General features: G+C 37.7%; 1 protein-coding gene across 2 annotated transcripts in view; it reads right to left on the reverse strand.

Annotated features, from left to right (window-relative positions):
* Positions 1–2,772: 2,772 nt before the first annotated feature.
* IPO11 (importin 11) overlaps positions 2,773–18,033 on the reverse strand; it is an 87,488-nt gene continuing 72,227 nt past the window's right edge. For both annotated transcript variants that reach the window (XM_060761543.2, XM_067464587.1), the window contains exons 28-30: positions 16,907–17,002; positions 16,057–16,141; positions 2,773–4,296 (exon numbers count right to left, since the gene is read on the reverse strand). In XM_060761543.2, coding sequence (XP_060617526.2) covers positions 4,132–4,296; positions 16,057–16,141; positions 16,907–17,002 — 346 coding nt within the window. In that variant the 3' untranslated portion in view covers positions 2,773–4,131. The remainder of the gene's footprint in view (positions 4,297–16,056; positions 16,142–16,906; positions 17,003–18,033) is intronic.

Consider the following 18,033-nt stretch of genomic DNA (forward strand, 5'->3'; position numbering starts at 1 on the left):
TCCCAAGTGGTTGTTAATCATGGAAGGCAGGCCGAATGGGAGATTACAGAAAAGGCAGAATACTGTTAGAGTTCCTTTTGAGATGAGAGAGGATTCCAGTTTTACTGTCTATCCGTTTCCCCTAGAAATAGAAAGTGAGCAGGATGAAGGATATTATAACAGTAGCAGCCTGATATGATATTCACTTTCCTGTGTCAAAAAATATTCTGGGTCCATTGATGTTGGACTGCAAATATTTTGGTTTCTTGCCATTGGTTACATTGACTAGGTTAATGGGGCTTGCAATCCAACATTTGGGTATTGTTGCACTGTAACTTATTTGCCTAACCTTTTTCTAAATTACAGATGCACTGGACAAAGACTAATTAATTATTCCTTGGTTTGGCTGGCTGGCTGTAAACTGTTAGATTCCACCAGGTTAATTTACATTTTGGCATACAATAGAATAGTCACTGCTTGTTGCAAAATTCTGCCTTACAAAAAATGTAACATTAGAACTATTATATCAAATAATTTAAATAATATAGGTATAATGTCATTACAGGCACTACTCTATCTGTAGTTACCTTTTCTTCCACAATATTGGACAACATGTTGGACTTTTCCTGATTATCTTCTCTTCTGATGATGAATGTAAAGTCCTCTTTAAAAATGAGTAGAGAAAGCATATATTTTTGCATGGCTTTTCTCTTTCACATTATATTGGGAGACAAAAATTAATTGCACTTCTAGCAGTGACTGGTCTAGAGATTATTTACTAGTGTCTGATTAGTGAAAATATCTCATTCACACCTGGATTTTCCCAATAAATTTGTAAAAAAAAGGATCACTTAAAATCCTTGGTATTTATATATCCTCTCACTGGATTGCATCCAACTAAGACAGTATATTAAATTTCCCATTACCCCTTCTGCACCTTCCATATGTGCATTGGTTAACTTCTTAGGCCGAAAGTTTGTTAGGATTGGTAGTTGTATTTTTCTGTTTATTCCAAACTTGGGAAGAAAGTGTATATTCACTTTAAGAATTATTATTATTATTATTATTATTATTATTATTATTATTATTAATAATAATAATAATAATTGTATCCTGCTTTTTCTCTCGCAAAAAGAGACTTAAAGCTTATGGAAAGGATCAACGCATAGAGATTTTTTTTCATTTTGAGCGAGGAATTTGATTTCTCATCTTTAGTGAATTTACTGTATATACTCATGTATAAAGTTATGTCATATATAAATAAAAGATAAGCTTGGTGGGTCAAAATTATGAATTCTGATGTGACTTGAGGACAAAGTGAGAGTTGCTTTACGTAGAGGGGTAGACTGCCATTGGATGCCACTGGTACTTTCCTGCTCAGGCATTCAAAAAGGCCAGGAGTGGCACCATAGCAAAGAGATGGGTTCTTTTAGGTTGTTCCAGAATTGACTCAGCTCATGTCTTTTGCCACTCAGATAAGAACATGGTTCTTAATTTATTTATTTTTTAAAATAGTATACAGTACTTGACCCATAAATAAGCTGACTCAGTCTTGGGGGGTAATTTTTGACTAAAAATTCTAGACTTATACATATCTATAAGTCCCCTCTGGGGGAGATAAAGCGAGGTAATAATAATAATAATAATAATAATAATAATAATAATAATAAGTGTTCCCAGTGGTCATCGGCAAAAGACCTGTCGGCATTTGGAAACAATGAACACTGTCAAAATCATGATCTGTCAACTGCAAAAGGCCACCTTACTTGGATCTGCAGGCATCATTCAAAAATACATCACACAGTCCTAGATGTGTTTGACTTGTGATTTTGTGATACGAAATCCAGCATACAGATCTCCTTTGCTGTGACATACTGTGTTTTTGTGTCAATAATAATAATAATAATAATAATAATAATAATAATAATAAAGATCGTGCAGACGGCCTACAGAGGCATAATACCATTGCTCAGATGATCCTTTGGAACTTGTGCCACAAATACCATCTGCCTGTGACAAAGAATTGGTGGCATCACAAAAGATACAGAAAATGAACACGCCAAACTATTCTGGGACTTCCGAATTCAGACCAACAAGAGTTTTGGAGCACAATACTTCTGATCTCACGATCATGGAAAAAAGAATGGATCGTTGATGTTGCAATCCCAGCCAACAGCAGGATTGAAGAGAAGTAACTGGAAAAGCTGATATGATATGTGGATTTAAGGAGTGAACTGCAAAGACTCTGGCAGAAGCCAGTTAAGGTGGTCCCAGTGGTGTTTGGCACACTGGGTGCAGTGTCTAAAGACCTTGGTCTGCAGTTAAAAACAATTGGTGCTGACAAAATTACAATCTATCAGCTGCAAAAGGCCACCCTCCTATGATCTGCATGCATTATTTGTCGATACATTACACAGTCCTAGACACTTGGGAAGTGTCTGACATGTGATCCAATACAAAAGCCAGCATAGCGATCTTGTTTGCTGTGTACTAATCTTGTTGTGTATCAAAGGATAATAATAATATCTAGACATTTCTAGACTCATACTTATGTTCCAAAGTTATCAGTGCTTTCAGTAGGCAAACTCTGTCAACTGTCAAACTATATGTAGATTGTGTTACTACTCAAACACAGTTTAATTAAATCTATTGCAGTGTCTTTAACGGTAATATATCATAACCCTATATGCTATGTGCCAACGCAGATACTTGAAATTAAATCCTTGTGGCTACCAACAGGTGTTCTTCTGGATTACCGAAAAGGGATAAGGAACATATAAAAGAAGTCAGATGTGAGATATCATTTCCAAATTTAATTTAAATTTAATATTTTGCAGTTTGGAAGCACCAGATTTCATTTTCTAGTACAATTTGTAATCTAGTTTACAAGAAGACATTGATCTCAAAAGTTAGACTAGTGGCTCTCAATCTGTGGGTCCCTAGATATTTAGGCCTTGAACTCCCAGAAATCTTAACAGCTGGTAAACCAGCTGGGATTTCTGGGAGTTATAGGGCAAAACACCTGGACCCACAGGTTGAGAACCACTGGGTTAGACATAGTGTCCATCTTTCTGCACAAATATAATAACCAACAATTTGTTAGTACATGGCCACCAATTCTTAAAAATAAATTTCTTACATAAGAAGGTAAGTGAACATAAGAAGCCCTGTTTTAAAAAAAGGGGGGGGGAGTTCTCCTTAAAATAGGAGGTACAAGAAAAAGACTGAAAAGCGGGGTACAGGGAGAAGTATGAATACTTGTTTAAAGGACACTGGAACCCAAAATCTTTTTCAACTCACTTTACCTGATTGGCAACCGTCATTATTCCAGATAAAGGCTTGATTATTTAGAATCCATCATTAGCATCATTTTGGAGAAATCCAGAATAACAGGCAATTACTCCCAGAGAGGTAATTTTTCTAGGACAGAAAATATATACTCCACAACCCTGTGTGTTCAGGTTGCACAACATATTTCCCTCCTACCCTCATGGGAAGAGGCAATTAAGGATCAATTTTAAAAACTGTCACAGTATCTGTGCACTATATTACAAATCAAAGCCATTTTGTAGAGCTAAAACATGAAAAAAATTCTAAACCCTTTCCCTTTTACACGGATTAAAATACTGGGATAATTTCATGAGTTCTCTTTTCATGCAAAAGACGATAGTGTCCAGCTCCCCATAGAGGAAACTCGAAAAATGCTTCCCACTATTTATATTGCTATTATTTACACTATTTAAGTTGTTTGACATCCTTCTGTTGTAATGCTCATTAAGCATTACGTTTTATTCCAATTTTAAAAGTAAACAATAGAGTAAGGCAGCCTAAGCAAGCTGATATCCTTGCCGAAAACCCTTAGGGGATAAGAGCACATGATCGTGAGATCAAAGCTGTTACCAACAGTAAATGAGACATCGGCTTTTACAAAATCTCTCTTTTGCAAACTTTTACCCCTTATAGGCCATACATGCATATTTCATGTAGTACTAATTAGAAGATGTCTTAGAATCAAGACCATGGTATCTTCTTCTTTAATTTCAAAGAACAGCCCTCTTTTTGAAGATTTTTTTTGTAATCTGATGGAAGGCTGAAAAGTTTGCTTTTATGACACTGAAGTGAAGAAATGCAAGATATCTTGTCTTCGGTCCTTCAGAATCCTTGTAAAAAGTCTTGTAGCTGTGTGACTATTTCCGTATCCACAGTTTCCATGAGTACTTGAAAGCCTTGTTCTCCCAGCAATTCCTGTTGTGCTTTGAGCTTCTCGTATACAAATTGCTGCAGCGACACAGAGTGTACTGGATCCTTTAGCGCAAGCTGCAGAATACAGATAAGAACAATATATAATAATGAAAACAGCAGGCAAACCCAGTGCAGCTATGACTCATTCATCTGTTTCATAATCTCAGCTGGAATGAAAAAGCTCTTGTTTCCTGCAGTGCTTACAGTGAGAAACATAACCCACCAACTGGATCCATCCAAAATGGAATTCCGTTACTTGATCAACTGAAATTAACCTTTAGCTTCACTGCCCATTAATTAGCAGTGCTGAAATCCTCCAATGGAAAATGGTAAAATATGTTCTCCTCAATCAGGAATTTTAAAACTAGGTGCAACAACTACTGTATTTCTTCAATTCGAAGATGCATTTTTCCCTATACAAACATTTTTTTAAATGGGGTGTGTCTTAAAATAACAGGTGTATGTTATATATTATTGTTGTTGATGGTGATGCTGAAATTAGGGTGGGTCTTAAAATCATAGGTGTTCTACATTTGAAGAAATAAGATAATTTTCTTACTAAACTGGGCTCCACACACCAATGGATACTCCACCACAGACATCAGAAGAGTGACAAGACCAAGAACAAGCCACAAGAGTAAAGAAAAAGATCCACCCAGAGGAAAAGTGTTCTTACCATACATCAGGGAAACCACTGACCACATAGAGAAGCTGATGAAGAAACACAACATACAAACTGTCTACAGACCCACTAAGAAATTCCAAAAAATGCTCTGTTCAGCAAAGGTCAAGAGGGATCCTCTCACCTCTGCAGGAGTCTACCGTATACCATACAGCTGTGGACAAGTCTACGTAGGAACTACCAAACACAGCATTGCCCAAACACAAAACAAGGAACATGAAAGGCACTGCAGACTAATTCAACAGAGAAGTCAGCCATAGCAGAGCACCTGATGAACCAAACTGGACACATCATATTGTTTGAGAACACAGAAATGATGGACCACTCTAACAACCACTATGTCAGACTACACAGAGAAACCAATGAAATCCATAAGTATGTGGACAATTTCAACAGAAAGGAGGAAGCCATGAAAATGAACAAAATCTGGCTACCAGTATTTAAAAAGTCTAAAATCAGGAAAGTAAATAAAGAGCAACACTCAAAAACAGGGCAATTCCAGACAAGAAACAATCAGGTCCAGCTAATCGCCTCCCAACAAAGGATTCCCCCAGACAGGGAGCAGCCAAGCTTTGAAGGTGAAAGGCTATTAAATGCTAATCAAGATGATCAATTGCAATATTCACACCTGCCTCAAACAGAGTTCTTTATCCCACCCTCAACATTCCACAGATATATAAACCCCACTTGCCTAGTTTCCAACAGACCACATAACATCTGAGGATGCATGCCACAGATGTGGGTGAAAGGTCAAGAGAAAATACTTCTGGAACATGGCCATACAGCTTGGAAAACTCATAGCAACCCAATTTTCTTATCAACAGTTTGTGTGATTATTAAATTAAGAAATATCATGGAATCTCCCACCTACGTGTGTGGCTCAGCAAGGAAGTGGGTTGACCTGGTCATCCAGATGAGCATCAGCCTCATCCAAAAAACAGGCCAGGCTTCCTAATTTGGCTGCCTTTGTGCTGCAACTCTCAGAATCACCAATTAGTTTCAGTGGTTGCAGTCCGACATCTCTGAATGGCACCTGGTCATAGACAGTTTGTTTATGGGGATCTGGCTAATTGTGATCTTCTTCCTGACTCAAAATGGATTTGGAAGAGGTAGTACTTTTCGGTGGGAAAAGGCAGACAGATTTGTTTCTGGAAGGAAATATGATAGCTTTGTATCTTACTTCAGAGAGGTCATCTATTTAAAGGTCTGTCTACCACATTCAGGTAAAAGAGAGAGAAAAAGGAGGAAAAGAGGCCTTGATGTTTCCCATCAATAGCTAGCACATGGGCAGCTGAATGAACAGGCAGAGAGGTCAGTGTACCCCTACTAAGGTCAGATGTAATACATTACACTGCTACCTAAATGATATTTTGGACCTTTTCAAGTGGAAATCTCTATCCCCTTTTTCTATTTGTTTGATTATACATTTTTTGGTGTTGCAGAAGTAAGAACTCTATATAAAAGCAATATAGTTTTTAGTCCTGTGCATTATGAACCTGAATTATAACGGAAGAAGGGTTTGAAAGAGGGTCTACGTCAGTGTTTCCTAACCTGTGGTCCATGGACCACCAGTGGTCTGCAAGAACTAAAATATGGTCTACGGCCTCACCATTACTACACTGTTGCAACGAGAGCAACTGGTCTTGCAAAACCATCTTATAGTACAAAGTTTTATTAAATATGGTTTTCTGTGGGTGAACAGATGGTGACTACTGGGTGGCATATATTCTGTATCAGAAACTAGAGCTGATGAGGTCTATTCAATACAATTAGCTGAATCAGCACCCCAAATAACCAAACCAAATCTAAAGTTGACCAAAAACTGATTCGTAACCCTTTTGGTACTAATGTTGGAGAGTGGTCCCTGATCAAAAGTAGTCTCTGGTCAAGTGGTCCCTGGTCAAAAAAAGGTTGGGAACCACTGGTCTACATAGTTTTTTTTTTTCTGTTGTTGGTATCAGTCAAAAGGCCTGACACATTTTGGTCTATGTACGTTCTTACAGCCTTGTTTAGGGGCTAGAGTCAAAACTATTTATTGTACATATTTTGAAATATGAGGGTGTGGAAAAGCTCATTACTGAATTTGGACTTTTTGAGTAGTAAAACAACCATATTTTCAATATCTTGAAACATATCTCGTATTTTCTTTGGATGTCACTTATTTTGACTAAGATATACTGCCATTTACACTTGTGAAATTGGACTGCACAGTTGTACGTACAAAGGAGAGGGGGTCCAACTTGATTAAAAAAAATAAATGCAACCAGAAGACCAATGTAAAATCTTGGTATATTCTGCAATTTTCTTCTATGTTCTGTATTATTTTAGCAAACTAATGCTGAGAGCTTGCCTTTGTTGTCTGAACAAAGGCCTATAAAGGGATAATACTCTATTCATGCTTCATATTGTACAGTTGAACTGTCAACTTATTAATAGTATCTCATTTTCCTAGGTTAACAATAAGAAATCACTTAGTCTGTCACATTAGTTTAACCAACCTTAGCAGTTTCCTAATTATGAGAGACTCTCCAAAATCCTTCTAGCTCATCATAACTCTCTTAAAGAATAGCTGAGCTGGCTGCATTGCATTCCACTGATTAGTTTCCAACCATCCAAAGGCGTGCTAGAAACGCAACTTACAGTGCTCTTGCTGCCATTATATATTATTGTTTAAGACAATCATCTCTAGATTCTCTTGCCTGGTTATTTCTCAGCTTTGGCATAAGAATGTGCAGGAGGGAGGGGATTCAAGCAATAATATAAAATCTTAAACAAAAATAATAATTGGCTAATACTTATATTAGGTAAAAAATAGAATACCACCAAAGTTGGTGAGTCTTTGAGTTCTTCAATTTTAGGATGGGAGGGGGAAAAGGCCAGAAATCTGACTAAATGACTTAATTTATTGAATCATCAGACTTAAATCTACAGATGAAGGATGCAGGCAGGAAGATTCAGCTTTAGGTGAGATGGTATCAGGTATAATGTATGGGATGTGGTATCAATTCCATCTTGACAGACAAAAGGCTGGGAGACACTTAAACTAAGCTCCACTGGCTGCCGTTCTACTTCTGAACACAATTAAAAGTGCTGGTCTTGGCCTATAAAGCCCTATACGGTTCCGGCCCAGCCTACTTGTTTGAACGTATCTCTCTACGTCCTGCCTTGGAGTCTAAGCTCATCCGGGGAGGCCCTGTTCTCGATTCTGCCTTCATCAGAAACGTGTTTGGCGGGGACGAGAGACAGGGCCTTCTTGGTGGTGGCCTCCCGCTTGTGGAACACGCTCCCTAGTAAAATTAGGTCAGCTCCATCACTCCTTTCCTTAGGAAGAAGCTCAAGTCTTGGTTCTGGGACCAGACATTTGGGTAGCAGGCGGAATAGCAATTTCAATGTTTACGTGAACTGAGAATGGACAGGCTCTTGATTAAGTCTTTAGAATCTGAATTGGACTTAGATATGGCTATATGGCTGATAACAATGTTTTAAATGGACTTTAAACCTAATGTTTTTACCTAATGTGTGATATTGTGTTATACTGTGTTTGTATGTGTTGGCATTGAATCGTTGCTGGTGTAAGCTGCCCTGAGTCCCCCCTTGGGGGTTGAGAAGGAAGGGGTACAAATGTTTGAAATAAATAAATAAATAGCTTCTGGTTATCTTGGAATAAAAGCACTGAAGCATAGCAGCAATATTGAGGATAAAATATAGGTTGTATACTACATTTTTTAAAAGTGAAGCAAAATTAGAATTATTACCTAATTTTTTGAAAGCAAAAGAAATGTTTCTAGTTCTTTTAAGGAACCCCACTACACTCTTATTCCTATAAATTTATCCTTTGCTGCTTCAAAAATTGCCAGGAACATATTTTCTGAAATATCGTATTTCACTACATAATAGTTGCACTTCCCCCCTTTTCTCTCCTTCAAAAAGTGTGTGTGACTATTATGCAGTGAAAAAACTGGAGGCCTAGGGGGTCTCTCCCGACTGGCAGATGAGGGAGACCTCATAGGCCAACCCCCACTGGCACGTGTTGGATGGCAGGGTCTGCTAGCCCTCCTTTGGCTGCTGGGAGCCAAAGAAGTTCCTGTAGGCTTTGCCTATCCACGTGTGCCAGTGGGACAGAGTTAAAGGGTCACCCTATGGAAAGACCTGGCAAGCTTCTCTCAATTTCCCTCACTGCCACTCCTCCACCAGCTGGTGGCAGCGAGGAAAACCTCTCAGCTCTCATGGCTTCACTTGTCTGCACGTCTGTCCCTTTGAGCTACAGGGGCTGCTCCCAGGGGCAGGCATACAGGCAAGGGGTGCAACTATTAAGGGTGGAAACAGAAAATACCATAAACAGAAGCCCAGAAAGGGGAGTGCAACTATTATGCAATGGCAACTATTATGCAGTGAAATACAGTATACCAAGCCACTGGGTTCTCTCTTCTATCAAATTTAGGAATGCTATGAAATTAAATAATTATGCCAAATTTTAATTTTATTTTTAACCTGTCTACTTTGCTTCTTCTGTTATTTTCATGAAATATAAACGCATATAATCTAAAACTTGACTTGTCCATGCAATTAAAAAACTTATGTCTCAAAATTCCCACAAACCTTTCTAAATTATTTCAGTTGAAAAATCTGCTAGTAATAAAAATGGGCACTAAGCAAATAACAATTATTAAAGGAATAATTTCTTCATATACTAGTACCAACCGTACCAGGTAACATGTCATTCCCAGATTAAGTGACAACCCAGTGTGTCTTCCTATTTGATTTGTTTCCTATCAGATTTGATCTGTGGTAATCTAAAAAAAAAATGTAGGTCAACTATGTCTGATTCAATTTGTTTTGAATCACAGCTGGATAAGCTGGAATAAAAAGCAAAACTCATTTTTTTCTGAGCAGCCAGGTTAAAATAAAGCCTCTCCATGATCATGTGAAGTTATCTTCAAACAAGCAATGAACATCTGGCAGTGCTACCTGAATTCATGACAAATTTGTGAATTTCTCAAAAATGGCTAACATATTTACAATTGTTTACCATTTCTGTGTTGATATCCAGACCTCTGCTGAACAGCGATTTGGGTGTAATTATATATTTTTGTTTGGGAGGGGGATATTATTCAAGGTATATCTTGCCAAATAAAAAGTAGCTTAACAGGAGTGGTTGCCAATGCTGTTTAATTAAAACAATGCTGCAAATGTTTCTTTGTGGTATTAAACCTAGAACTAAAAGAGTCAGTAATATTTAACAGCATTTTGAAATTAAAATTCATCTACACATGCCTTAAAAGCAATGGGATTAAGCAGTTTCAAGCAGTTAACTAATGCAGTATTTAGCTAGTATTCCAAAAATTAATATTCTATCCAGCTGGTATGTATATTAGTGGACTTCTACAATTTCATTATATGGACACACAAGTTTATCAAGCTGCACAATGGTTTATTCATTACGTCTACATGTTATACTTATGGTCTTAGACAGGAAATTACAAGGTTCTTGTGGGTTTTTTCGGGCTAGAGGGCCATGTTCTAGAGGCATTTCTCCTGATGTTTCGCCTGCATCTATGGCAAGCATCCTCAGAGTTAGTGAGGAAATTACATTTTAATAAAATGTATAATATTTGGACTAAACACTACCTGACATGATATGAACTATAGAAGGATAGTTAGGTGGGAAATCCCTTACCAAGCTTTATAATCAGCTAACATCAGATTGCTGCATATTATGATTTGCTTTCCCCCCCTACTTTGACCTCAGGGTTATGGGATTACTTCTTTTGAAAAGACAGGAAGGTAGTTTATCTTATTTATTTATGAAGACAAGAAAATTCAGTGGTTTATGAAAGCTGTGGGTTTGGTTTTTTCCCCTGGCTTCTGATTTTCTTTGCATAATCGAGCTCTTCTACTTGGATTTGTAATTTCTATGTCTTATATTTTCTTTTGAAATTAATTTTTATAGGAAGTGTTTTAAGAACATCCCTGCCAAATGATATATACAAATATACCGATTGTAATTCTACACTCCAGACTTAAATGCTCATGATTTGTAGTTGTATGTTTTGGCAGCTTTATTGTCACTAAGCAATAAAGTCGTTAGAGAGAAAAAATAGTATAATCTCTCTCTAATACTAAAGAGTTGAACCAATATTTTTAACACATGTACAACAGGATACAAACAAGGCAGGCAAACACCCTCCATGCCAACTTACACATCTATATTCAAAGAGTATTCAACGAGTCTCCAAAGAAGGAGCCTCAACCAGACCCTGGGGCAGAGATTTCCACTGACTGTGAGAGCTGTTCAGCAGTAGAACTCTGCCCTGGAGTGTGTTGGAGGCTCCTTCTTTGGAGGCTTTTAAGCAGAGGCTGGATGGCCATCTGTTGGGGGTGCTCTGAATGCGATTTTCCTGCTTCTTAGCAGGGGTTGAACTGGGTGGCCTACGAGGTCTCTTCCAACTCTATGATTCTATGATTTACCTGGGTACTCTATACACTTTTTGGGTGGAGTGAGGTCATGTCTCTAGAGTAGACAGGGCAGATTTTAGAATAGTTACTGGGGTAGTCAATAGCCACAGTTTACGGGATTGAAACAGGAAGTGCCTTTTAACAAAAATGTTCTATCTAAATACGAAATGCAAATATTGACTTCAATTAACCAACTTCATGCATTTCTCTGTATAATTAACACTGTCCATGGTCTCCAAACGTATGTTGCATGCATGAACTTCTGTTTTTCAGAAAATAATCATCTGATATCATTTTTAACCTTCACGAAGAATCCTGAATCTTATAAATAAAAACTCTAATTAAAATTCAGAGTAACCTGAACCTCAGATCTGGTTAGATTAAAGGACACCTGTTCATCTCTTCGTTCCATTTGGTTTTTAAAATAAAAAGCTCTTTTCTATAAGAGCATTAGATCCTGGAAACAACGGGTATTAAGCTTCAACATGAGTTCCATTCAAATCTGGGAGGGATAGCTAATACTCCAGAAGACAGGATCAGAATTCAAAATGACCTCAACAAATTACAGCTCTAGGCCAAGACTAACAAAATGAATTTCAACAAGGAGAAAGGTAGGTAATTCACTTAGGCAGAAAAAACCAAAATGCACAGGTGCAGGATGGATGATGCCTGGCTTGACAACAATCCATGTGAGAAAGATCTTGGGAATCTTCATGGACAAGTTGAACATGAGTCAACAGTGTGATACAGCAGCTAAGAAATCTAATGGGATTGTGGGCTGCATCAAAAGGAGTATATTTTCTAGATCAAGGGTGCCTCTCTATTCAGCTTTGGTCAGACCTTACCCAGAATACTGTGTCCAATTCTGGGAATCACAATTCAAAATAGATACTGATAAGCTGGAAGGTACCCAGAGGAAGGCAACTAAAATGATCAAAGGTCTGGAGACCATGTCCTATGAGGAGCGGATTAAAGAACTGGGTATGTTTAACCTGCAGAAGAGAAGGTTGAGAGGAGACATGATAGCTATGTCTAAATATGTGAAATGTTGTCATAAGGAAAAGGCTTGTTTTCTGCTGCCCTGGAGACTAGGACTCGGAGCAATGGGTTCAAATAACAGGAAATTAGATTCCACCGGAACATTAGGAAGAACTTCCTGACTATAAGAGCTGTATGACAATGGAACTTTCTGTCTGGGAGTCCGGTGGAAGTTCCTTCTTTGGAGGCTTTTAAACAGAGGTTGGATGGCCATCTGTCAGGGGTACTTTGATTGTGCTTTTCCTGCATGGCAGGGTGTTGGACTAGATGACCCATGTGGTTTCTTCCAACTCTATGATTCTATGATATCTTCAAAATAATGGTCCATCCTGACTTCAAGAGGCTCACCAAAATCTAAAAGTTAGAGCTTCTCTTTGTAAAAAAGTTTTCTTGATAATTTTGTTCACCTTTTCTACAAACTTTCTGGCTTTGCATTATCCTACTGGAGTCAAAACACAATGGGACAGAAATCCAACAGCAATCTAAATCAGTAATATGGACCTATGGACATATATTCCTTTTCGTCTAAATGAATACTTTTTGATAAATTTTGGATTATAGTACTAAAACTGCTCCAGCAATTTGATGAATCACACTGAAGCTGAATTCTAATAACATCATTTAAACTAATCAGTCATGAAAGGTCAGGAAGCTCTCAAAAATCAAAGTAACAGTTTGACTTTAACTGTCTCAGCAGTCACTAAATCTACTTGCGTAAAAATGGGAAGGGATTGTAACTCTGTGACCAAGAGAAAAATCAGGACTTTGTAGTATTTCTAAATGTTATTATCATTTCTCACTTAGCCAATAGGAGGCGGGTTTTACTAAATATTAACATACCAGAGTCCAAGTTCAATAAAACTGATGAATTCCATCACTTGTTTTTTTTTCCAAAGTTGGTTTCAATGTGTGTCATATATATCAAATGTTCGATATTAATGCACACGTCTTTACATCAGCAATCAGGCTGAACTCACTCAAACATATATTATATCCATATTTTAACCTGACATGAAAAACTAGAGGCATATTATATTCAATCAAGTCTTGAGGAAGCTTCTTTCACTCCTCCTTTTGCCAAATATCTGTTTTCGGGGTTTTCTAGTCATGTTAATTGGATTTTCAGAGTATGTGGGGAGCTGTGATAGGATGTGGGAATTAAACTTTTTTTCTGGTACCACTGAAAGTATTGCTTTCATGTTCAAAATAACATCACTGAATGCGGGCGAACCCGTTATAAAAACAGTATCAGTTTTTATAAAAACAGTCTCAGTTAAATGCAAAAAATGTAGAATAATAGATTTAAAATCTGAGCACCATATTCCTCAAAATGGTTCTCTTGACATGGTGTAAGGATAGTTTTAGGCAGGTACTTGGCAAATATATACATTAAAATCCATCTGCTTAAAACAACAGAGAAAAAGATTTAAAATGCCTACTTTTTGTTGCTATAGCAATAGTGATAATGTGTGCTAATTTCAGAATTCAGTAGATGAGAAAGACATTATTTACTGAAGTTTAGTAGTCAAATGCCTCCACAAATTTGTACAGAATGAGCACCCTTTATCAGAATTCCTAATCCTAAATAGTCCAAAATCTGAAAATGTTCACCTGAGTGGCTGAGAGCATGACATCTTTGCTTTCTGATGGCTCAATGTGCACAGACTTTGATTCATGCACAACAATATTACAAATATCGTTGATAAAATTACCTTCAGTCCAAGACTATAAGGTATATATGAAACATAAATGAATTCCATATTTAGACTCCAGTTTCATCTCCAAGATATCTCGATGTTCATGTATATTCAAAGACAGGTATTCAAAAATCAGGGGATGGATGGGAATAAAAAAATTGAAACACTTCTGGTGTCAAGCATTTCAGGTAAAGAACACTCCACTTGTACTAGTGTGAGTGGAAAGAAGAGATATTCACATATAAATGAACTCCTTCAATTGGATCTAATTTCAGTTCCCACCTTCCTTATCTAAATTGATATGCCTCCCCAACTCCAACAGTTGGTCATTTAAGAATGTTAGGCCTTGTGAAACAAACCTAATGGCATTTAGCCTTGAGCAGGCATATAGCTGGGGGGGGGGGGGGGCTTGAGGGGCTTCAGCCCCCCCCCCCCGAAATTCTCAGGGTGGTCCGCGAGAAGGCCTTACTGGTACATTATTTCAACTGTTATGTTTATTCATATCATGACCTGATCACTATGCCCAATATATCCCATATGCATCGGGGTATTGGGGTAATGATATAAAAGGTTTGCTAGGGTAGACCCTCTTCCACTCAGACTCAGCCCCCCCCCCCCAATCAAAATCCTAGCTATGGGCCTGGCCATGAGTAATATAATGTGATTGGGCTCCAGCACTGAGAAACATAGGATTGAACATTGGAAACACTGGGTTCAGACATTTTATTTATACTTTTAATCAATATATCTTACTTAATTATAATATTGTTATCTGTGACTCACAGGATAATTACAGAATTAACAGTAACTCTCTCTCTCTCTCTCTCTCTCTCTCTCTCTCTCTCTCTATATATATATATATATATATATAAAAATTAAATCATGGGATTATTAAATATGAGTTCCTAAAATGCTCTTCATATTTTAATCAATTGCTTCATGCAGTGAATTGACAATAAAGAAAAGGTGTTTTCAATAATACTATATTTTATACACAACACCAATTAGACCAGGCATGGGCAAACTTTGGCCTACCAGCTGTTAGGAATTGTGGGAGCTGAAGTCTAAAACACCTAGAGGGACAAAGTTTGCTCATGCCCGAATTAGACAGAGATTGAGGCTTCAATCAGTAGATAGGACTATCATATTAAGACAAAACAACTGGATAGAAACGGAACACTTGAGAAAAGTACCAAGTGACAGAAGAATAGATTTTAGAAGGAAATCAATATACTGTAAAGTTGTATTGCCTAATGATGCAACTGAACTCTACTGCATAAAGTTTTGAAGCAGTGAATGAAAAGTGGCACCATGACAAACTCTCTCCCAGGCATGGGCAAACTTCAGCCCTCCAAGTGTTTTGGACTTCAACTCCCACAATTCCTAACAGCCAGTAGGCTTTTCGGAATTGTGGAAGTTGAAGTCCAAAACACCTGGAGGGCCGAAGATTGCCCATGACTGCTGTATCCTGACTTTATCAACATTTCTCATCTTGTGATATTTAGAAAATTCACCTCAAGCCTTGAAAATCACAATACCTTATGGTTTAAACTTCAGCAGTAGAAAATTCAAACATAAAAATACTTATTTGCTAAATAAGTACTTAAAATACTTAAATGTGATTGGCTGATTGTAGAATGTCAGCATAGGATATCAGGCCATTTCTTGAATCTTGAAGGCACATTTCAAATTTTGGGTGGTTGTTACTTCCTTGCGCTTATTTTCTAACAACTTTTATAATAATACAGCACATTATATTTCTTTGGCTGAATATGGATCTCATTTTATCTGGAATTAAAACTTGTCAAATCAGTCTACTGCAATTCTGTCTGTTTTATAATTTGCCTGTTTGCTTATTCATGTTCAAACTGAAGACACAAGATAGCAATAACTGAGCAACAAAAAGCTGGTTTACAAGTTTCATACATGGCGACTTTTGACACATTTAGAGAGGACACATACCAACTTTTTTCTTTTGTCTTGTTCTGTGGGGGGTTCTTCCTCTTCTGTTAACTTGGGCTCTTCAAAAGTAGATAGCAGCATGCAGCTAAAATATGAAATACAATTAACTGGATTGATTGTTAACTATTAGAGCCAAAAGACTAAGATAGTGAAATTATTAACACAATGTTTGTTTCATCCTGTACTATCCTGTCAGAAGGGACTTGAGATTTATTGTGTCAGAAACGACTTGAGAAACTGCAAGTCACTTCTGGTGTGAGAGAATTGGCCATCTGCAGAAACGTTGCTCAGGGAATGCCTTGGATGTATTACCATCCTGTGGGTGGCTTCTCTCATGTCCCTGCATGGGAAGCTGGAGCTGACAGACGGGAGCTCACCTCGTTTCACGGATTCGAAACGCTGACCTTCAGGTCTCAAGGTTCAGCCGGCACAAAGGTTTAACCCACTGCGCTACCGTGGCTCCTATACTGTACTGAGAGAACTAAGCTACTGTATTACAAATGCAGTTTTGCATCATTTGCATACTTTGGATAATGTTTTAACTGTAATTTTTGGAGCTATCCTTAGTGCAAAAAAATGTGCTTGTTTCCTTTTAAATTTACCTTCAGAATATTTTTTGCTAACTTCATTTGCATAAGACCTCAACAGAAAAAAAACACATTAAATTCCTTACTCATAGTGTGATGAAACTGCCATGTTTGCTCATGCTATGGTATAGTTGCAAGTACAGAAGAATATGAAAACATACCAATTGCCTTTCGGGGCAAAATTAAGTAATGTTGTGCCGAGACAATCGATCTGGCAATTTCGCCAAACTAGTAATCACACATGAATCAAGTTTGTGACTTACTCTTTAAATGTTCTAGTTTCTGTGTCTTCAGTCATGACATCATGCAACCCTTCTACTGAAATGTTTATAATGCCACAAAATTTATCTTGGATGATGCTGAAAAAGAACAGGAAATGATTTCGATCAACCAGGTAAACAGGAAAATTACCTAAGTGCTTTTACTGACCCAACCCCAGAGCCTTATTCACATTACTTAAACCACTACTTCTTAAACTGTGGTTCCTGATCCCAAAGAAAGTCTCCTTAGCTCAATGTTGGGGTCACAAAAAATTGGCAACAGTCAAACATTTCTGAATGTCACTTAGACAAATCTGTTAGCAACAATGTGAAAGACAATCAGCCTATTTAACCACCCTTCCAAATGCCGATTTACACTTATTTTATATACTGTATATACCCGAATATAAGCCTAGTTTTATGGCCCTTTTTAGGCTGAAAAAGTCCCCCCTGGCTTATACTCGGTGATGAGCCTGGCAGGAAGGCGTGGGGCTGAAAGAACGGCTTCGTTCAGCCTCACATCTTCCTGCCAGGACCCTCACCTTTCCGCATAGCAACCTAGATCTCCTTCCTCTCCTCCTCTCTTGATGCAGCGCACACCTTCCTCTCCTCCTTGCTCGGCGAGTCTTACCCACTTTTCCTTATTCATATACAGACAGCATTTCCCCCAAAATGTATAGTTAAAATAAACTATGGTGATTATTGAAAGGATATGTAAGCCCACTTATATTGAAGAAGCTGCTGTATTTCCCGTCCTCGGTTTATTCTTGAGTCAGTAAGTTTTCCCAATTTTTTTGTGGTAAAATTAGGTGCCTCAACTTATATTTGGGTCAGCTCATACTTGAGTATACATGGTACCTATACATCCCAGGTCATGCAATCATTTAAGGAGCCCTGACTTCAACCATATTGGCAGCAAGTATTTAAAAATTACTATGAACAAACCATTTTCTGAAACTTGGCTCACCCTATGTTATATAGTTTTATAATGTAACAGCAACCAGAAAGGGAAAATACATAGTGAATGCTGTGCTACAATCCATGTGAGAATTAAGATATTGCAAAATCTGTTTATCTGCTGCTTGATACAGTCAGTTTGATATTGCTGATAATACAATGGAAAATGTGGA

This window comes from Anolis sagrei, chromosome 2, assembly GCF_037176765.1.
Source record: "Anolis sagrei isolate rAnoSag1 chromosome 2, rAnoSag1.mat, whole genome shotgun sequence".
In the NCBI taxonomy this organism is placed as follows: Eukaryota; Metazoa; Chordata; class Lepidosauria; order Squamata; family Dactyloidae; genus Anolis; species Anolis sagrei.